The sequence below is a fragment of the Ylistrum balloti genome, unplaced genomic scaffold (genome assembly GCF_031769215.1).
Source record: "Ylistrum balloti isolate Yb309-2 unplaced genomic scaffold, AGI_CSIRO_Ybal_v1 Utg370458, whole genome shotgun sequence".
In the NCBI taxonomy this organism is placed as follows: Eukaryota; Metazoa; Mollusca; class Bivalvia; order Pectinida; family Pectinidae; genus Ylistrum; species Ylistrum balloti.
This window is the reverse complement of record NW_026782303.1, coordinates 105139-129590: the sequence shown is the minus strand read 5'-3', so window position 1 is coordinate 129590 and position 24452 is coordinate 105139. Positions and strand designations below refer to the sequence as shown.

Here is a 24452-nt window from a genome sequence, read left to right as displayed (position 1 = left end):
TTTGCGTTGCTACAGCCGCAAAGGCAAGACTAAATTCCGAAACGTATCGCACCTGCACTACTTCCGGAATCCGGATATTTTAAAAATAGTTTCAAAAAATAGTCACCCTAAGGAATTTACACTTCCATCGATATTCATACAGCAAGATAAAAAAAGCAAAAGCAACCAGGAAAACGTGATTTTAATCAGAGGAAAATCAAAACCTAAAAGTACACTGTATCATTAAAAATATTGGTAAGAATACACTATTTCCTTACACTATTCACAATGAAATATTAGCTTATATGGTTGAAATATAAGTGATATTTCACAGATTGAAAATATCAAGTTTTGTTTTTTTGTTTTTTGTTTATTTCCCTCGTCTTTGGTCTTTCAGATCACAGTGTTTGCAATGAAAAATGTAATGAATTCTTTGTGAATGTATTGCAGATATCTGGAAAGGGAACGCTTATAGAGACAGCCTTTAAAATGACAGGCAAATATAATTTACTGTATTGTACCAATCCCGGTCATTCTGAATTTAATTTATTTACGCTTTATATTGAATTAAGCAAAGAATCATCGAAAATAATCATAATACAGCAGCACAGAGCATTCAAACTGACATAGTAAAATATGAGAATATAACACATCAAATATTATTTGTTTCTTAATAAAAATCAGTTGTATACCTTTTACTCGTGTAAAAACAATTATCAAAGTTTCCTACTTGATGAAACACATGTTAAATTCATCAAGAGACAATTATATCTTCAATGTAGACTACCAAATAGAAAAAAAACTTCCTATTTAGTAACAGACAATTAGGTTTTCTTTTCGGGAAATATACCAACATAGAGTTACTGATGGTATGGGACAAATGTCAGGTAATAAAAGTCAGCTTGAGAAAGTTTGTTAAAGTTATGCCTATTTCACCAGCGTCTTCTGTCAAAATTGAAGGGTTGTGTGATCACCAAACAGGTACATTGTAGTAAAAGTATGTGAACGTTTTGTTTTAAAAATATGTCAGCTTCCTGTATTCCATGGAAGTTAATCAAGACTTCGACTTTTATAGGTATTTCACTTAATTGACAACATCTCCATCTCCGTTAAATGTTTCTGTGTGGTATCTCTGTTCAGTCCCTAAATTCAGAAAATACACTTTTCTCTTCCTGTTGAAGCACCGATAAGACGAGCATTTTTACTGTATTCCTCACCACATACAGTGTGTGAATGTGCTTACTTATATACCATGTTGTGAAGGATCTGCAAGAGTCGTACGTTTATCCGGACATCAACTTTTAACTCTTTTAGAAACCATACGGAATGGTGTACTGATGTTAGGCTATAAGGTACCTGGGATGAGTGTACTATGAAGTTTCCTTGCATGAATGACCTTGACCTATTTTCAAGGTCACAGGTGTCGCATATGGTAAACGTTTTAGGATCATTTGAAGGTGTAGAATATGTAGAATGAGTGCTGATTAATGTTTCCTCGCATAAATGATCTTTATACCGGGAGTACTTTCAAAGAAAAAAAAAGATCAAATATGTTGACATGTTGGAAACATTTTATTATCTCTCAGGTTCCAGAAGATCCCTCATGTAAACGACCATGACCTTGATTCATTATCTTTGACATCATCATAAGATATGATTTTTAATAAACACTGGAACCTTTAATTAGTATTAAAAAACTTTTGTTTTTCAAAATTGTTTTGGTATCCATGTGAGCAATACAGGCTCTCTTGACCACTTGTCTTAACTTCCATTTGATCTTATTTCTAGGTTTGGTATAACCTTTGCATCTCCTTTCTAATTTTTCTCTACACTGGGTCCAAGACAAATATATTTTTTACTTTTTGTCACTTTTCTTCTAATTGGTATGTTATTTGTCCTTGGTATGTGTTTATCTGTTCTGCTTTTGAAATATATGCAGACTCACTTATGAAAAACACTCACATATACAAGATTATATGTACCACAGCTGACTGCCACATCAATTGTCTTAAAAACAAAAGTAGAACTAAGTGAAGATACATTTTTAAATAATATTTTAATCACATCCAGATTAGAAATTCACACTCCAATTAGAAAATGTGAATACAAATGATTACAAATCATTTCTATTTCAGCACTTATTCTTTCCAGTATTCAAACTGAAACAGACAAATCATAAAACATAAATTAATGGCTATAGAAACTTTCACATTCTTGATACCCAGCAGGTTCGAACCCAGATCACATTTCAAAACAAATTTCATAACAAGAAAATGTAAATGAATAATAATACTTGATACAGTTGTATATTAAATATGAACTATGACTCAAGAGCAAATAAGTATATAAACATATATACATACATGTTTAGTGATACATGTTAGTAATTTCTAACATTCTAATAGTGAATGATAGGCTAGTTACAAGCCTACTGTAATCCCATCTCCTCCTGTTGGTAAAGTTCTCAACGATTTTCTACATCTCTCTATACAAAAAATGGAAACATATAAAATTGTCTAAAAAGATAAGTCTACGATTTTAAAATTGTTTGACAATTATATCCTATATATACAATACCAACCTGTGCCTTTTAATTGTCAGCAATGGAAGATTATGTATGGATCAACCATTTCATGTATGTTTACCTAAATCTGAGGCTACATCCTGGCCAGATACAACTTGATTTGAAATAATTTAATTTTTGTAGAGAACAAAACCGGAGACTTCACTTTGAAAAAGATATAGGTTGATTTGAAAACATTCAAATTTTTCTTTAAAGAGGTTAATCAATCAGTTGTTTCATCATGAAAATCATTGATATTTACCAAGTTGAGGTGAGAGATTTGGAATCACATGTAAACCTTGATGAGCAACCGTATACTACTATACAGTAAGTACTACTTTAGATATTTTTCAGATAAAATTCTAGTGAAATAAACCAAATATGAATTCAATGTTTATAAACTTCATTGAGGTGAAAACTGTAAGGAAGTACTTCTTAACATCAAATATATTTTCATTTTGTTAAAAGATTACAATCCTGTCTTATTTTTCCTCATTTTATGTAGTGACCTGTGTATCGTAAAACTATTATTGAAAGGTTTTTAACAACAAATGCATGCCTTGATAACAATGAGATTTATTATGTTACTGGATAACATTAAGTGGAAAAATCCTAACATGATATGAAGGGAGATAACCCTCAAAAAAAAATCTGAAATGGACCGCATGTGTTGATTCAAACCTATTTAACCCTATTCATTGGCTTTCAATTTTATAATTGGATTCAAATTTTTGGTACTGGAAAACAATTTATTTATTTCACTGAAGGTAACACTATACTCTATTTCTAAGCAATATCTATTTTCATTACATGTACAATATACATTTAAACAGTCATGAAATAAACAACATTTCTCACCCACAATGTACAATTCTACCTCTTAACATCACAAAAACATCTTTTACACTAATCAATCTATAACACATTTCCTTGTTAATATTTTTGTACTGCATATATATATATATATATATTGACATTCAATCTAAGAGATCTACATGCACCATTGAAAGGAAGTTGACTATTTTAAATTCCATTCAAAATTCAAAATTCCAGGACTATTGATATTTTTTTGAGAAATATTCTCAAATCAGAAAAATCAAAATACACTACCTTCACTTTCAAAGTTAAGCACAATGCAAACGGCAATTTTTGTCTTATATTACATTTGTATATTTCATAAATTTTGTAATATCATATAGTGGAATAAATCTATGAGATAACTGTTGCTCATGAGCGGTATATCAAATTTGATTCTCGATTTAGTAATCATGCATTTCATATATTTCCTACTTCATTTCTGACTGGCCTCATTGAATACCCCTTTACCAAGTTCTCTCCCCTTGTATGTGTTCTATGCGGCATTTCTTCATGTTTGATCAGCAAAAATAGATCAATAATTGTTCGTTGATGAAATAGTAACAGACTGACATTAAAAAGGATGTTACTTGGTAAACCATAGCAAAATATTCCAAGTTCTGAACCAAAACTTAGAACTTGTCAGTCATTCCCAGCACAAACCCTGTAAAATCACCATAAGTTTAAATTACCAATTTTCCTCAAAAAGATCCAGCAAAATATTGATTTACATTTTAATTCACCAATATCAAAATATCCCAAGACTTTCCCCCCTACAAACTATGCTAGATTGGTCCCTCTCTGATTCAAAGTTTAAATAAAAAATAGTCTTCCATTACACATTCCTTGTATTGTTTTTTGCTTTTTTGTGAGAAGACTAACAATCAATTCTTTTTTCCATTTTGAAATTCCAAACTATTTTTTTCTTGTTTTCTTCTGGTTGATCATAACTTTCAGCTTCAGTTGTTGTATTGTGGTCAAGCAATTTCTACACTGAACAGCAAAGTCTAAGGACAAAGCTATACACCATTTAGTAATGGGGAAAATGTCATGAAGTATTGATAAATGTTGATCATATTCATTGTTGAATATAAAGAAACACATTCTCATACAACACTTTTTAAATGAAATTTATATAACAACCTCCAAAGATAATATCCTTGAACAATATTTTAACAGCTAATCAAGTGATGAAATACAGAAACTAAAAAGTTACCAATTTTACATTGATATAGTGATAGGATATTATTATACAACTGTCTATTCACATTTCAAATCATCTAAATGCAAAAAGACACATTTTTTTCTATTAGGAGTGAAGCATTCAAAAACAACCACTATGTAATTTATTATTTGTTTCAAGGAACTGCAAACCCCTTGTTCAGTTAACCAAAAAGTACAATGTATTTCTCCAGTTGTTGTCTTCAGAAGGGTCTATTGAAGGGACTGGAAATTTATTTTCACAAGATTTGCATCACATTCAAAAACACAGTAACAGAACTGAGGCGTTATAGTGTGGAATGTAAGCAGCTGATGAGAGACCGCGGTGAGACATCTGGTATCAATGGGTGATAAGACTATAGGAAAACTTTTATAGCTGTGTACTATGCTGACTGGATTCACCGGCTGCTTCTGCTGCCTTCTGTTGCTGTTGCTTGTGGGCGTCACGTGGGTAATACTTGGCCAGCTGGCTCATTGGGATTCGTTTCAACATCTCCTTTGGGAAAATTCTCAGTAGTTGCCAGCCAATATCTAACGTTTCGAAGATTGTTCTATTCTCATAATGTCCTGCAAATATTAGGAGTAAAATCTTAGTCTTTGATTACAATAAGCTATAAATATCAGCCAAAAATGATATATTTTTTGCCTTCCAGGAATTTTCTTTTCTTGCAAAGGCTAGAAAATGGTACACATCAAAAAACAAGAAAAATTCCTACAAAATTTTTATCTCATTACAGCGATTAATCGTATTATGAGTGATACATGCTTTTCTAAATTGTCCTTTTAAAATTGGGAAATTTAACATGCTTTATATAGGTTATTTTCTTGCATTTCTGTGGCTATCTAGGGAATTTTCTTGTTTTTCTGTGGCTATCTAGGGAATTTTCTTGCATTTCTGTGGCTATCTAGGGAATTTTCTTGCATTTCTGTGGCTATCTAGGGAATTTTCTTGCATTTCTGTGGCTATCTAGGGAATTTTCTTGCATTTCTGTGGCTATCTAGGGAATTTCCTTGTATTTCTGTGGCTATCTAGGGAATTTTCTTGTTTTTCTGTGGCTATCTAGGGAATTTTCTTGCTTTTCTGTGGCTATCTAGGGAATTTTCTTGTTTTTCTGTGGCTATCTAGGGAATTTTCTTGTATTTCTGTGGCTGTCTAGGGAATTTTCCTGTTTTTCTGTGGCTATCTAGGGAATTTTCCTGTTTTTCTGTGGCTATCTAGGGAATTTTCTTGCATTTCTGTGGCTATCTAGGGAATTTTCTTGTTTTTCTGTGGCTATCTAGGGAATTTTCTTGCATTTCTGTGGCTATCTAGGGAATTTTCTTGTTTTTCTGTGGCTATCTAGGGAATTTTCTTGCATTTCTGTGGCTATCTAGGGAATTTTCTTGCATTTCTGTGGCTATCTAGGGAATTTTCTTGTTTTTCTGTGGCTATCTAGGGAATTTTCTTGCATTTCTGTGGCTATCTAGGGAATTTTCTTGTATTTCTGTGGCTGTCTAGGGAATTTTCCTGTTTTTCTGTGGCTATCTAGGTAATTTTCTTGTTTTTCTGTGGCTATCTAGGGAATTTTCTTGTTTTTCCACGTTTACAAATGTAGATAAATCACTCTATTATGGCAGCTTTATTAAATATTACGTGCTTCTTAGGATAGTCATGTGTATATATGACATCCTACATCAAAGTTAAACATTTACGCAACAAAATAATACCATGATTTAGATGTTGGTTGTGCATAAATGGATGGAAATTTCACATTACAAAGGATTATTATTGTCAAAAAATAGAGTTTGGCATGATATCAAACGGAATAAAGGTTTAGAATCATAATGAAGGTGTTTGGCGAATTGGCAGTATAGCAAAGGAATGACATTATAAAGGGGATTAAAGTATAAAGGCATGGAAATATTGGTGATAAAGGAAAACTTCTATGGTAAATGCTAAGTCAAAAATTAATTAGGTGAGTGAGGTAGCAAATGTGGGACATTAAAAGACATTAAATTTACTGTGTACTGATTAAAATACAGAAAAATGTGAAAATGCATTAATACACAAGTTAAGAAAAGAGTTACCTTGTGCGATGAAATTCTTTTCAAACTTTGTAAGGAATTCTAGGTAGAGTAAATCGTCAGGTGTAAGGGCTTCCTCTCCTACGACGGCTTTCATGGCCTGAACATCTTTACCGATGGCATAGCAGGCATACTATAACAAATTACAAATTTAGGTTACACTTTGCTATTAGTACATGTCTTACTCCATACAAACAACCCTTACATATATCACAATGCAATCTGTAATGTTCCACAAAAAAAAGGTCTGAAAGCCATCTTTTTTCCCCTAATAAAATACGTATTGGAAAGTTTTGTAACTTTTGGATAAAGTCTGAAAATTAAAAGATTGATCTAACAAAATAGTTAAATTCAACATTGTTAAATAAACTTTGTCCTAAATTATAAAACGCACACAAGACTTGAATATTTCCTGAAGAAATGTATGCCTAGAACCATTCATAACGATCACTTCTAGTAGAATTTTACAAACTTCAAAGATGAGAAAGCATTTGTTTATTACATGTTTTATGTATATATATTCGAGTCACATGTGACAGGTATGTAAATTTTCATCTTTAACTTTTAATAGACAGAAAGAATATTTTTCAAGCTAATTCTTTCCTTACCTTTATCACTTCATGTAACCTCTTTAAAATTGTAGTAATTTTTTTAAAAATGATTTAATCATCTTTAACGTTGATTAAATTAATATCAACAATATGACTGATTGAAGCTCCACCTACCAGCTGGTTGGATACATCAGAGTGGTCTTCCCTTGTCATGCCTTCACCAATAGCAGACTTCATCAATCGGGACAATGATGGCAACACATTGATGGGTGGGAATATCTACAAAAGAGAGTTGGTACCTCTGACAATTTTGTGTCAATATAAAAGTTTTACTGTGTGTTTAATATCTGTTTATCCATATTTATCCTGCAGTAAGCCCAGCGAGGCAAACACACTTCCTCTATTCAAAGTGAAGAAGTAGGCTCATTACAGGACAATGAAACAGCATTGTCTTGCAATTTTACTGAATAGCAATATCTATGAGTGGGCTTAATACCAGACGTTGGTTTATTGCCAGGCTACTTCAAAGTCTCAGTTTCAAAGTACACCATAAATATGAAGCTTTTTCATATCTGTTATAGAGACCCATTCTTAAATTAAAATATGTCAGTCTTCTATATTTCCAATCTTTGGTAACTTCATTTTTCCGATCTCATCATTTAGAGATGAAAATACATGATAACCTCCAATGACCGTGTATTTATATACTTTCTAAAGACGCTTATCCAAATGACTGTAGAACAATAATATATTTGGTGTCCAGAAAACAAAAATATCTATAATATCTTACCTGTCGATTATGAAGTTGTCGATCAACATAAATTTGTCCTTCAGTAATGTAACCAGTCAAATCAGGAATGGGATGAGTGATGTCTGTAGGAGGAATAAGAACTACTATAGATAGATAACTGGTAAGACGTACTTAACCAAACATGAACTATATTTGAATTCATACATATACATTTAAATCAATATTAAATTCGAACGGAATTCTTAAAAATCTTTTTATGTTAATTAATGTCCATGTCTGTACATCATTTAGTATGTATGTATAGGTGAGATATTGATAACAACCAACCAACAATCGTTGAAGCTGAAATAGATTTTGATATTTAGATAACTATTTACAATATGATGAATATACTCAGTAAATATTCCAATATATATCCTAAGAATAAAAAAGAGATTTTGTTTAAGCTACTAAATATATCCATGTACAAAATACTTTCTAACATCCTCTTTATAGAGAGTTCATCCAAACAACACAGGATCATTAACTGTATAGAGAGGACATCCAAACAACACAGGGTCATCTACTGTATAGAGAGGACATCCAAACAACACAGGGTCATCTACTGTATAGAGAGGACATCCAAACAACACAGGGTCATCTACTGTATAGAGAGGACATCCAAACAACACAGAGTCATCTACTGTATAGAGAGGACATCCAAACAACAGAGGGTCATCTACTGTATAGAGAGGACATCCAAACAACAGAGGAACATCTACTGTATAGAGAGGACATCCAAACAACACAGAGTCATCTACTGTATAGAGAGGACATCCAAACAACACAGAGTCATCTACTGTATAGAGAGGACATCCAAACAACAGAGGGTCATCTACTGTATAGAGAGGACATCCAAACAACAGAGGGTCATCTACTGTATAGAGAGGACATCCAAACAACACAGAGTCATCTACTGTATAGAGAGGACATCCAAACAACAGAGGAACATCTACTGTATAGAGAGGACATCCAAACAACACAAGATCATCTACTGTACAGAGAGGGCATTCAAGGGGATTTGCATAACACAATCAATATCCACCGTCGTTTGGCATGGTAAGGATTGGGATGTGTGTAATATCAAAAATATGTACCATCGTTTGGCATGGTAAGGATGGGAATTTGCGTAATGGATCCGTTCCTGCCTTCTACTCGACCGGCACGCTCATAGATGGTGGCTAAATCAGTGTACATGTAACCAGGGAAACCACGACGACCTGGTACTTCCTCTCTGGCTGCAGACACCTATAGGTGGGAAATTGTGTCTTATAAATAAATAACAACCAGTGTAATCTATACAACAATGTTACAAAAATTGACTTGGAAATACAGCCAGCATCAACCAATTGACATCAATACCAATTTCAATAAAAATGTTGAGCAAGTAACATATGGAATAAATAATATATGTATCGTTGAATTTGGGTCAATTTATTAAATAAAATAGATAAATAACAGTTCTGGTGCAAAGGGAGCTCAACATGCTTGTCACTATGTAGTACTCACTTCTCTGAGAGCATCAGCGTAGGAACTCATGTCAGTGAGGATTACAAGAACGTGTTTCTCACACTGGTAAGCCATGAACTCTGCTGCTGTGAGAGCTATACGTGGTGTGATAATACGCTCGATCCTGAAAAAGTCAATATTACAATATATGGAGCCTGATAATACAATCTATATATAATGAATCTTACATGGTAATTCGTAAATGCAGAAAGCATTTATTTTACAAAACTGAAATTCAGTATTTCATCACAGATAAGAATTTTAATAGAAATGATCATACAACCCTTAAGAAAACATGTCAGATATATTGTTATTTCTGAACAGATACAAGAGCCTAACTGCAGCTACTTACGTGGGATCATTTGCTAAGTTTAGGAAGAGACACACATTCTCCATAGAACCATTTTCCTCAAAGTCCTGTTTGAAGAAACGAGCGGCCTCCATGTTGACCTGTAAACAATTTTATCACAAATGACCATTAACTTTTATAACAGAGACAAGAGGTAGGATACAAATCAAGGAATATGCTAGGGAGAGACACTCTAAAATACTGTCTGATGAATGTTATAAAAAGTCTGTTGTATACATATTCAGTGATTACACGTAACTTATTAGATCTTGACAAGAAGAGGTATATCTTGGTAATGTTTATTAAAATCTGCTCTTTGTCGTCACTTTGAGTGATTAAATATGACTTTATTTGTGATATTACAGATCAGTACCAAAATCATAAACCTTGCCTTGAAACCACCATTTAACCATCAAATACTACTACTTTAGCTCAAACAGTCAGTATGGAATATAGTACTTACACCCATGGCAGCAAACACAATAGCAAAGTTGTCATCATGATCATCCAGGACACTTTTGCCAGGCAATTTTACCAGACCACCCTGTCGACAAATCTGGGCAGCAATCTGTAACCAAGCAACCATCAAACATTCTAATGTTATTAATTTTTAAACTATAGGCAGTGATTTTTTTTACATTTTTAAAAATTGGAACATTTACCTAAAAAAAATGTAGCAATTAACGTGAAATTCCCTATATTTAACAAGGTTAATTTCTGAGTTTTAATAGGACAATTTTGAAAAATATATTTCATTTGTCCCCAGACTTGTTGGGTAAATTAGTAAGTCAGGTTCAGATGAAGCTGTAGCACAAACCTCAAATTTGTTTTCAGGTTTGTAATATGTGTTCATCTGTACTGTAACTCTACAGACACACAAAATTACATAACTTAAACAGGAAGGTTTCAACTAACTAAAGACTTTTTATCCTCTGAGTAATGGCATTCTGAGCATATCTAACTTCAAAAAAAGCACTAATAACGAACATGTTCTATTTCCTTTCCCTAAATATCTAAAAAAAAGATTATTTCTGGGATGTTTGAATTCAAATAATCATTGTTTAATAATTAAGAATTAAGATTACTGACTAATCTGACAAGCACAATTTATGAAAACATACGAAACATACTGAACAAATAAAACTGAAATTGATGTATAATTGTTTCTCATTAAAATCTCTACTCACTTCATTATGTGGAAGACCGGCGGCAGAGAAGATGGGGATTTTCTGTCCACGGGCAATACTGTTCATACCATCGATGGCGGAGATACCAGTCTGTATCATCTCCTCAGGGTAGATACGAGCCCAAGGGTTGATAGGTTGACCTGTTTTATATAGAGTGAGATCATAAATAACAATATTCAAGATGGATTTCATACTTGTCAATGTTCACCTGATTTATTATGCATATGCTCATATTCTTCCATAATCTGGAGAAATTCATCACAAGAATAAACTTGCTACAAACACACTTGATGGTTCATAATGAAGTCCCTCAAAATTCTGTAGGGAAATTTTTCCTTTCACTGTAACACAGAATGGAATTCTGATATTTCTTTTCTGATTTTACTTATATAACTCAACTTGACTGTGCTATGATTAATTTTAAGTTCTTTCAAATCTATCAAGGAAAAAAAATCTTTAACCTTCTGACCTCTACTTTATTTTATATCTCTATTACATATTGTGTAATAGGCTGTTTGCTATATGGTATGAAGTAATTGTATCATGAGTCAAGAGATCTTGTTTCTCACAATCCTAAATCTCTTGTAGTTATTTATAACTATCATAACTTAATATTACAGTATAACCACTGCTCGGTCAAGTAAGAACTATTTGAATGCAATGAAACAAAAGTGTTTTTGATTTTTATTTCAATGATAATAAGGAATCTTAATAACATACCTTGAATATCAAGGAAATCCTCTGCTACTACAGGAGGTCCTTTGTCTATAGGTTTACCAGACCCATTGAATACTCTACCTGTCAACACAACACAATGGGATGGAAATGGTGGTTAGAATGACACAACAAACTGCATTCTTGTAAAGATTTGTGTTCACCTGTACAATGATCAGCTAGTTCTCCCACATATCTGATAGTTTTATCATTTAATGGTTCAGAGAGAAGTTGACACAAGATGGAAAGTTGTCATATTCATAAAGAAAGTTTGTCATTGTAATTTAATTATATACAATGTACATAAGGATTTGTTTGAAATTATGAATTAAACTTCAATTAAGAGAAAACCATATCTTTAACCATTTGTACAATCAAATTAACCATGTGAAGAACCATGTTTGAAAAGAAAAAGATGAAAGGGTCAATATGTGTTATATTTTGCTATAAGATTTGGCCTTGTATTAAAGATACATGTATTTGTATTTTCACTGTATATCTACATAGTATCCACAAACAAAGACACTTCATCTGAAAAGTTTTAAAATCTGCTAGGCTAAGCTCCCATGGTGAATATATACAGTATAACAACCCCAAACCCAACAAGTTATGATCAATTTATAAAAACTGTGAGATTCAGAGGTTTTCATGAACATACCCAACATGTCTTCAGATACTGCCATTCGGAGAATATCTCCAGTGAATTCACAGGTGGTGTGTTTTGCATCAATGCCATGTGTTCCCTCGAACACCTACAAAACACGGTATTATATAAGTTATACTCATTTGTTTTGATGCATTTATCGCCCTGTGAAGGGTCAAAGTTATTTTGAGGCGGAGTCTCCTTGTAGTAGCTGGTTGCTACTTCACTGAATAACATATGAGAGGCCTATCACATGCCATTCAGAGCAAATAGGTTAAAGTGTCATGCCAAAGGACAAATAAATGTCAGCACAGACCGTTTCTCAGCTTCCTAAGAAACACAAACAACTATGGTTAAGTAGCATTGAACTATGTGTCCAAAAAGATGACAATCCTATCTATGGAAGTTTGTGTTTTTGAGGAACATTTGAGTTTAGTTTTGCTTACATACCAGTATATACTAGGAAGTCAAAAGACTGACCACAAGGGTTAATTAAAGAACAGTTTTTCAATCTTGTGCTATGTGTTTTGTAATCAACAGGTTGCAATCTGATATAATTTTTTCCACATTCTGTTTATCACCGATTAGTTCAGTCCTGCTGACCATAAATAAAATTCTGACCAACTATTTTGAGTCTAAGTGGGTCATCAGATCATGTATTACTTAGTTTTAGTCTAGGTAAAAGTAAATTCCTTATGATTGTCCACATACCATACATTTTTTAATTACCGCATAGGTATAAAAGCCACACACTCAACTCACATGGAAGAAAGTGCAGCTTACAATCCCAAAAATATGGTACACATTCTGATAAATACGGTATTTATCTCATGTTTCAGCTTAAACAGAAAAATGCGTAATTGAAGGCAGAATTTTTTTAATTTAGAAAATGAAACTTCAACAATACATTTTTTTCCAGCGTATAGTATTGATTTAAGGCTTGATTCATTGCTTTCATTTTTCTAACTTTAACAGTGAAATGTCATTTGGCTGCAAAACTCAGAAATATGTAATTTGGATGGAAATATAATTTCATTCATATGGGATTATGGCTGAGAAAAGTAATGATTTGAATCTAAATTAAGATTTAAAATTTTGAATCATCAACTTACAAAGCATACCATTACACAATTTGAGTTTTGAATATAAGAGATTACAGAGGTAGACTTTTGATTTCCATGTCCTGACCTTCATGTGAAAAATCTATAGGGTGGGCACAAAATTCTACAGAAGCTATCTGTTTGTAGAGGGTAACTGAAACACAGGTATTTAATGTGGAACCTACATTAATGCACGAAGGAACATTCCTAAGCACCTCAGTCTAAATTTGGGCTATGTGAGCTAGGAGCAGGTCACAAAGTTCTGTTACCAAGTATGATAACAATTTAGCACAGAAAACAAACAAATTGAGCCATCCGTCAGCTGATAAAGTCTCTGTGGATCCCAGACTTAAATTTGGAGCCTTTTTGGAAGATTTGTCACCTTTACATCATATCTAAGTGAAATTTTTAATATTATTTTTGAAAAATTTATTCAAGACATTGTAAATCAGAAGACATATTCTTTGAAATAACTGCCATACAATCTTAATGTCACATGTTTTAAATTAAAAAGTATCCCTAAAGGTAAACTTTTATGTCAGCTTGAGACTAAGCTTAACATACATTTAACAATGAGATAAAGAATACCTTCACAGTTGCTTTTAATCTTGAGCATTGTAAACTTAATCAACAAAAAAATCATGTGAAAATAATTGTTTGAGAAAGAAACCATGGTGTACTTTCTGGCAGACATTATAACATACAATGTACATAAATACTGTAAAACAATTATTGCTTATATCAGCTGATGAAAATGTTTAGGTCAATATATAGATCAAGGCACAAACACAGCTTAGATCTTTGTTTCCTCAACGCAAAGAAAACGGAACCCTTGGATTTTAAAGATGTCCCATGACATAATATAATTTCTTAGGAAATATTTGTACAATGATGACACTGATAAATGAAAACACATCTAACAGAAAATGACAGTAGAAACTAATATTGGTTGCCTTGTTCAGGCCAAGAAATAATGAAATAATCAGACAAGCTGAAAATAACGACAGCTGAACCGCATAAGACCCTAAAACTAGTTTTACATTCAAATAGTGCAGTTAAGCCTCTAAAACAGCACCACAGTAACACTATTTATTGTACCCAGGGTTCTATTTTCTGCTAATTTAAAGCACTGATTAAAATCACTGAAGTAGATTGGAACATTAAAAATTAAATCAATAGAGAAACTCATAGGTCATTCCATAACTTCCATCAAAAATATGTCATTTCTACTGCAACCCTTTGGTAAAACCCACAAAAAATTTCAACAATGAAAGAAGTTTGTTTTAATATTGTCAGGAAACATCCATTGGAGTATTTCTAAACCCTGGCATGGATTATTCATTGTGAAGACCTGTGATTGGTAAGCAACTGAGTCTCCACAAATCAAACAACAATACAAAAGATGACACATGTAATACATAATTTACCATATTCATAGCTCATATGTTGATTTTCAAAATTCTACAAGTCTGCCTTTCATTTTCTTTGTAATAGTAAATGTGGATTTTTTCCAGTCACCCAGCATGTAATCGTTACTAGCCTTTAGGTATCATGTTTGAAGATTTATACGTGCCCTGAACATAAAATTATGGAACACATACTTGTTTCTCTAAAACACCTGAAGCAGTGATTCCATTATACATGTATAACATACCAGAATATTTAAGGTTACTGTTAGGAAATGTGAATTTTTATTTCAGTTTTCTTTAAGGAAGTTTTACAAATAGTACATAAGGTAGCAAATTTTACAAATTCTTCCTCAAGCTTTTTACAGCAGAACTGACACTAAAATACTAGACAGAAAATGGTTGGGTTAGGCTTATCCATTTTCTTCTTTCCTTAAGTGCTTTTCAACACTAAATGTTTGTGGGTAATTTATTTTGTATCATAAATTGACAGCTACTGTGTACAGGTAGGTATTTTTTTCAGATACATACAGATCACTGCAAAAATATTTACTGCAAATGACAGTCTCAGTAGGCAAAATACTCGTAATGATTTTTAATTTCAAATGTCAAAAACTTTCTGAGGATAATCCCTTCATTTCTAGTATTATTACCATTGTATTTGATTTTCATGGTATGTTTATAGCCATGGAAACAATGAAATATATTATACGAGAAACATTTAATACTACACAGTAAGTCTATCCTATGACACTTTGCCTTCGTACTTGACATAGATCTGTCATAATCAGGACTACACTAACCTGATCATATCAACGGCCAAGGTCATTTGAAGGCACTGTTTGCATCATGTAAGAAATGTTAAAATTCAAATTGAAAACCATGACAGAACGAGGGTACTTCTTACCTGGACAACGGCCTTTGACCCGCTGACCTCCAGCACCTGACCACTTCTCTGGGAGCCATCAGCAAGGGTCAACTGCACAATCTCAGCAAATTTTGGAAACTATGGACAGAAGTAAAACATGTACATGTCAACAGATGAAAATGCTACAGAAGATAGTGTAAAGTGGTTGTCCTACTATCTCCCTTTCAAACAATGGCATCATTTTGTTCACTTTCAGACACACTTTGTTTCTTATAAAGTTTAGAATTTTAAAAAAACCCTACTCTGATGCTGTTATGATTAATACTAATTACCTGATATGATTATTGTAGAATCTTATTTTCTTATCTGTTTTATTTCAATCATCAATTCTAAATCAAGACAATGGTATAATCATGAACATTTTAACCTCAGAATAATTTATTTTTTAAGTGTTTAATTTCTTTCCTTTTGCTTATTAATGGTAAAATCAGTTGTTTATCTGTTATAGCATATACTCTTTTCAATTTTAACAGTTTTCAACCTACCTTTACATCGTCCAAAATAACCAAGGGTCCATTCACACCAGATACTGTTTTGTAGGCTGAAAAATAAACAGATGATAGAAAATATATTTAAATCAAAGATAAACCATACAAAGTGTACTGTTACATGTGTTACACTGTACCAGCTGTGCTTTGCATGTTGGTTTATATCTACAGCAAGGACAGTCAGGGTAGGACATGCTGTATTCATTAGAATCTAATTAAATGAAATCTTCAAAATATGATATTTTATAAATAAGTATCTAAATATTTGAGTACATGTATCAGAAAATAGAAAATAAATTTCAGTATTTTAACATTTTCAACGATGAAATACATGAGTGAGTTTTCCATTAAGTTTCTGTACAGTTGACAGGACTTGGAATAATATGGCCTTGAAATTATGCATTGATATTTGATGGTGGATCTTTAAGATGTTAATATGACTACGATTTGAATAATGGAGATGTGAGGGACCATATCATACAAAAATTAACAAGTAAATATGACCTTACTGCAAGTGTTTGGAAATCTAAATATATATACAAAGTTTCTTACATAAAGATTTCATAATAACAACAAAATAAAACAAAAAATACAAATATTTCAAAAGAATCTTACTTTAAACACCAAATAGATGTAACATGGCTTGGGGAAAAAAGAAAGATTTATATACACAGTAGAAAAATTACAAAAAGTAATAAGTAATAGAAATAAGTAATGAGAAATAGAAGACAAATAAACCCATACTAATGAGCATCAAACACATCCAACAAGGTGTCTCCATGTTACCATGGTAATTACCATAAAACTTCCCCATAGTCTTCATCAACCAACATCACTCAAGACTCTCATACTAATACTACACATGCTGTAGATACTAGATTTAAGTCATTACATGTCCAGGATGCTGCAAGTATCTAACATTGAAGGGGGATTTAATAGGACATTTTTTGACAAGATCAAAATTATTTAACAGACACAGAATGCTTTTCTTCATTAAGACTGAGAATAATTACCATTGTTAACTATCAGTCTTGCTGAAATACACATAAAATCTCTCCCATTATGAACAATAGTGAGTACCAAAACTGACCGAGATGTTGTGTTAGGAGCTTATATTTGGGGGAGGGGCACTTATAGGAACATGTGTGCCTAATGGGTGTGGTACATGAATTTTGCTTGAAACTAGAATCATTATAAACTTTCATTATTAAAACTTGAATGCAATAAAGCTTTCAAGTAAGATAAATATGATATACATGTATCTATAACAAAAATGGTGTTCCATATTTTTCCCTCTTCATTTGAAGAATTTAAGAAAATTTCATGATTAAAGGAAGGTGTGTGTTATTTTCTAAGTGGCTGTGGGTAGAAATCTGATTTTAAAAGAAAACAAACACTCTAGATAGATCTACACATGTAAATCATTCCAAAGAAAATGAAAAGTTTACACACATATCCTTAACATTGCAGGATCTAACATAAACATATATGACTCAGAAATGTATTGCTTCAGGCAAGTTATATACAGGTATACCAGGATCCTGACACCTATATCAGCACCTATCTACTTCCTGGAATGATCTAGTGAAGTCTAATATATCCAAGAGGCTGTGGTAAAGTATAGATATTCTGAACAAAGTGATATGTCTATGATTAGAAGCCAGCAACTCAAGCTCTGTCGTATCAACTCAAATGGATCCTTAGATAGAATGTCATATATAGTACAAATTACGACATTGTGAAGGATTTTTTATAACATTCTGTAAAGGTTATTTTCCAGGTGTTCTAAATTCACTCTTTTAAATGAGGATGAAATAAAATCAGGAAAAATTAGGTACCCTTAAAACAAATTTTTTTGCTGATAATACAGGGAATCAAAGCTATGTTTATGACTGTTTTAAAAAAAAAAAATATTCTTTTTGTTCTTTTAAAACCCTGTAAATGTGAACGACCAAGGGAAATCTTTTGTAGTATATAATGGAAAAAAATTTATATGAAAATTACTATGATTATGTAAAGCAACACCATGCACAGTCATATCCTGATAACATACTGACAGCAGGATATGAAGTGAAGTGTGTTATCTGGAACAATCCCCATGTACAGTATGTATACACACCAACAAAATGTTACCTTTCTAGATTAGTGATAACAGGGGTGTTCAATAAACAGTTCTTTATCAAGTTTACACTTAAGGCAGAAAGGTTCCAACATTTCAAATGAAAGTTATTTTTTTTCCTGGTATGTTGTTTACTCTAAAGTCACATCAGTTTCTGTCTGAATAAGGGAGTGAGAAAATGCAGAAATTTTTACACACAGAAATGAGGAAGAAAACATGAGACATAATCTTTGAAAAATTTTTTTGTTAGTTATATACACAAATTATATCTTAGCACTCGTTCACTACCTTAAAATTCAGGGGTAAAGTCTAGAAAATATGTAGATTTGTGATTACTGTCTTGTTGTTTAAATTTGAGGTGTCTTCAAATAAGGATTTGACAATGTCTACTTTAACACAATGCAGACATCATTACCAGGAAAGTACGAAAATATAAACTTTTTCTATTTTGTACAACAATTGTGAAACAAATTATTTCAACTTATAGTAATCACTCTTGTTGGCTCATACGTTGGAGGAAATTGGAGTACCCCAGGAAAACCTACGTGGTCAGACAGGTGACCCCCTTACCTTTTCACATACGGGATTGAACCCCTGACTGCTAAGTTACCACTCTCCACCTGACCAACCAGGAAAGTAATGCCATAGTCATATTTTCTATGTCTGGATGTTTATTTTCAATGGAAAACAACAGCAACATGTGCATAAATCCCGAATTCAAATAAACGCTGATGGAGAAACATAACACAAGAAGTGCTTGTAAACGTACGCTGACAAGCAGGATTAATTAGTGAGCATCCTATAAACTATGTAAACAACATTCACAATAGCCTTAAGTCCCACTTCTGAAAATGCCAATACTATTTCCGAAACAATCGTTCCGTTAAAGGATTTCGGAGTGCTATATTGATTAAATCACAACCGAGCATTTTTCATCAGTTCTCAGGTCTGTGTCTCCAAGCTGGGGGTGAACTGCAGAAGCAAGATATCGCTGGATCAATATCGAGGCTTTATGACAGTCAAGCCGAATTCTAGATGACTGAGTTGGGACACTCCAGTGGTTTCCTTTGTTTCATAATATGTATATCTTACATGTACCTTCACAGTCTAAAACACTTTCTGTTACTAAATATGAAGCAAAGAGCAAGCTTACATGCTGACACCGCTCCTTGATTTGCTATAGCACTTGAGGACATTCAAACCTTGTCCAGAACAGTTGAAGATACTTAAAACATTGAAGTCTAAAATACATGTACTTATAAGCATACTTCTCTTTCAATTTTGTGTGTTTATCAACTAATTAACCACCAGGGTCATTTTATGATTGGGTATTAGCTAGTTGCTACCTCATGAAACTCAACAACACAAGAGTTTTATCACATGTCATCCAGAACAATCAGAGTAGAGTGTTTTGCCCAAGGACACAACCATTTCAGTGCAAACCAGTTTGTCTCTCAGCTTACTGAGAAACACAAACTGCCATGGACATGAAGTCAAGAACTAAGCACCTTGTATTCTCACCTGAAGTTACTTTGGCCTACGTTCTACCAATCAAGCTATACTTTCATGGCTTCTACTTGACAAATCATCTATGTTGTGATTTAAGAATGTTCTTATGGTGTTGAATTTTAACAGGACAAGAACACATTACACGACCAGCAACAAAAACACCTTATACCTGTCGTAGGAATGTAGAAATCCTTAAAGCTATGCATTTGACTGGTACATTGATTGCACCTGTAGACTGTCTGGGAGAGACTGTTATAAAGTTTGGAACAGTATGGCAGTAATTTGTACAATTTACATTAATTGTGAAACTAAAGAAAATTTTTGGATTTTAAATGGTACTTAAACAAATGAAATCTTTGAAAAAAACTTGGCTTCTGAGAAAGCATCAAAAATCAAATAAAGGATCAACATTCAAAATTCATGGATGTGTGTTCAAAATGCATGTCTTTGCTAAAAGTAGAAAACATTGAAAAGTTAAAAAAAGAGTTACTTTTACAAAACTAAGAACAAGTTTTCACTCATACACAATAATTAATTCATATTATTATACAGACTAACAATTGGATATACAATTGGCAGAAACATATATTAATGTTATATGATTCCTGTTTTTCAGGATAGTGTCTTAATGATAGCTTTCATAATTATCTGTAAATGTACAATAACACTAGTACAAATAAAGAAAATGAAAAAACCAGTACATACATATTTTTTTCTTTATGATAAACATGCATAACAGAATTATATGGATATGAAATAAATATTACATTTTTTTCCCCTTATAAATAGCATTATTGGCTGTCCTGCATATATTACAGGAACTCTACAAAATCAACCCTATTAAAATATCATCTAGGGTATAATGCAAATATGTAGATCAATACCACGTTGATACACTGTTAGTTTATCTAAAAATCTGTTTCATGAAATTTAAATTATAAAATACATAAATACACTAATCATGCAAATAATATTCAATTTCTGATTTTGGCTCTCAAATTTATGTTACGTTTAGGTTGTACATTAAAAAATCAAATGCAAAAAAGAAACAATGTGAAAAGACAAGACCTTTTGCAGAACAGCATAGCTCATGATGACCTCAGAAATGTCTGAGCAGTGCCCCCCTCCTCCACCCATCCCTTAGACTTTGTTAGACTCGATGAAAAGGATTGTCAACCCCGCAGGGACTCTGATACCAAAATTTACATGGTAAAATCATAAAGAGATGTACTAACGTCTATTAACACTTCCACTGCTAAATCTTGTTTGACACCGAAAAATCTAAGTCCAAAACATTTCCAAAACACTCACTCTCCTTTTTTTAAAGCAACCCAAGGAAGGGATAGTTAAACCCCATAGGAACCCTGATATCAAATATCAGTACCCTAGTACATTTATAACAACATGCACTAATGTCTTTCATCGCTTTCACCAAAAAACATTTGAAAACCATCCAGGTTGATATCTTCAGTTTTTTTAATTGAAATCACTATTGACATACATGTACCATCTTAAATAGTTAATTGGACACAATGTAGTTATCTGAAAGTAAAGCTTTTGAAGAAAAAGTTATAAATTTGAGTGACACTGAACTTAATGGCTTCTCAATGATGACAAATTGATTAACATCTCACTGTACCACAATATCAAAACATTGTAATTGACACTAAAGTCATTGTTTTGTATAATTAACATCTACAAAATAAAGACTAACCTTGACTCAGAGAGTAATGATCATAATAAGTTTTGAGTGTGGTAGCACTTGTGATGGGAATTGGTTTCAATATCACAATCAATAATGGAAAACACACAATCGATCAATAATCAATTATAATTAATTTTTTTTCTAAATTTAGCACTGAACTGCAATTGTAAAAAATGAATAAATAAGGTGTGCTATTTGCCATTTTGATTTATCTGTATTTCGTATGTATTTCCATACTGTTTAATACTTAACACAAAGAACTTACCATTCTTTAAAATATCTTTCCTCCACTTTATACTACCAATGAATATGTTGAATTAAGAAACAAAAAGACTAGGTCTAGGCTTGGTTAAATTACAATATAAGAAAGTTTCATGATGAAAAGCTGAAAATTTTACAAATGCTTTCACACAATTGACTGGTTTTTCAAAATAATCCTCAATGTTCAATCAATTTTTTTTTCAACTAATTTTCAATCACTTCAATCATAGGCCCACCAATATGAAAACTAATGCTAAGGAAAGAAGATAAGACAGAAAGATGTAAATAAGATGTTATTCGGAGTGATATTTTACTAGAGAAAATGAAGAGAGGATATGAAATTTGCAGTTGATATGATTTACTAATATGTATAGATCTATTTTCTTAACATCTACCGTTTTCTTGCTAATTAATGACAATGACTAATCATTGATTCTTGGTCCAAGTCCATTCAACTATAATCAAATTATTTCACAATCAACCATGAAGTTACTGGATGTAACTTTCAATGAAATTTCTGTTTAGAATAAGCAATACACAGACTATGATTATGAAGCAAATTTACTCCTAATAAGATATCTGGTGGTAGGTGTACAAAGTATAAGCAAGTATGAGGTGGGCTAGCATGCTAAGATTTTCAATTGCAAACCTCAAGCAATTTGAGTTTGCTAGTTGATACATGAATGATCATTAATCAATTTATTATTGATAACAAAAAAAATCCTAAAAATACCCAATTGTTGTTTGTTAGAACAACTGATTTCCTATGCTTTATTTGACATTTCCAGTTTTTGCAGTACCAAAATTAGTGTCCTGGATTTTCTTATAGGCATGTTCTCATCCTACTTCAAACAACCGTCCATTAATATGGCTAGCACTAAGTGCTGGGCCATGAGAAAATCTGGTACGTACAGACATTTTGCAACAAATTCTTGTGCCAAGTTAATATTGAGATCATCTTCTAATTATCACGATATACACTTAAAATAAACATGTTTGACAAACATTTTGTTAGTAAGACATTGCAAGTCACCGATATGGTCTCTCTATGTTGAAAATTATTCAAAACTGTCAAAAAATACTGACATGGAGATCTATCTAAAATTCGGATAAATTGCGCACAGTCGTCGTCCCATTTTTGTACCAAGTAACGAGTGACATAACTTATCTATGAACGTATTCCCGACTTGTCAAGGTAAGGACTTTCAATAGAGGTCAGTCCCGTGAATTCCAATGCTACCCGGTACAAACTACCGAACACGTACTAGCTTATCATCAAATTATATCACAGCCGGTCACCAGCTGACCGACAGCTAAAAGTGAAACTTGTAATCGTGCAATAGTAAAAAATATAACAAGGAAATGAACAATCTAGAATAAAATTCAAACATACTTAGCCTAGGTTGTGAAATATAATCCCTCGTAATAGCAAGTTTGTGTGTATTTCGTGCCGCAAGCTCGTCTAAAGGTCCGTTCAGAGAGCGCATATCCACCTTACTTTTCGCCATCTTGAAAGGTTATTGATCATGTGATTTACATGTCACGAGTTCCTCTAAGGGAGGTAACTTGTGACAAATGACGCACACTCGCGGCTTCCTATGTTCATCGATATTTTCGGTATGTAGGTGGAACCTTTTAAAGGTGACCTTCAGCAAAACAGCCGTATTGATTTTCTTTTAGTCTAACAAAACAACTCTACAAAATATAATTATATGCTTTTGTAAGAAGTCACCAACAATCATTTAAATGATATTTACACAAGCATGATGACTGTTTTGACATGAATATATTCTACTCGAAGCAGAAATGTCCATAATCTTATCATATCACATCATAGAAAACGCTCTTGCTTGTAAGCTTACACCGAAGTTACTGACTGGAGAAATAAGGAATGCTATTAAACTGTTTTTGAATAAAAGTAATGCTGATAATAACTAGAGCTCGTTGTTTTTGTTAAACTGTTTCAACGTCTTAAACATACCTGACTTCACTGTGATGTCATTGACTGAAAATTAATCCCTCGTGATATTTACAATGTCACCACAATATGTCAAATGCTGAAATCATCCGATGTTTCATAAATTTGGAAAAAAAAAGAATATCGTAGGACTGAAAAATCTAGGGCGTAACGGATTTTGACAAGTATTTAATAATAACAGGGATGTATTGTACGTCCCTGATATTAAACAACGATAACGATACGATATATACGTGATGGGGAAAAATGCGAACAACATTTATTATGTGTCCTTTTGCAATATGGATTTCCAGGGACATATAATACTGTATTTTACCTCCCTGGGATTTCTGTACAGAAGAAGAAGCGATAACAACATTTCAGGATAGTGGCCTTCCTGAAGGCAGTTGGAGTCACTTATTTGACGCGCCTTTATTTTTCCGGAGGAAACATTTCGATGAAAGAGACCGCAGCATTTTTAATGCGACGTGTGTTCATAAGTTGTCCGTACTTATCCCTCGCGAAACCATTTTGCGATGTCTATTAAATTGGGC

The 24452-nt window shown here is 32.7% G+C and overlaps 1 protein-coding gene across 1 annotated transcript; it reads right to left on the bottom strand.

Moving 5' to 3' along the window:
- Positions 1–2016: 2016 nt before the first annotated feature.
- On the bottom strand, positions 2017–23449 carry LOC132555165 (V-type proton ATPase subunit B). Its single transcript, XM_060219512.1, has 14 exons — positions 23335–23449; positions 16345–16400; positions 15839–15937; positions 12441–12534; positions 11789–11866; positions 11069–11208; positions 10345–10449; positions 9885–9982; positions 9533–9656; positions 9121–9271; positions 8024–8106; positions 7408–7512; positions 6686–6815; positions 2017–5185 (listed from the first exon to the last, which is right to left on the bottom strand). The coding sequence occupies exons 1-14, from the start codon at positions 23447–23449 to the stop codon at positions 4989–4991; spliced, it is 1575 nt and encodes a 524-aa protein (XP_060075495.1). The 3' UTR covers positions 2017–4988.
- Between the last annotated feature and the right edge of the window lie 1003 nt (positions 23450–24452).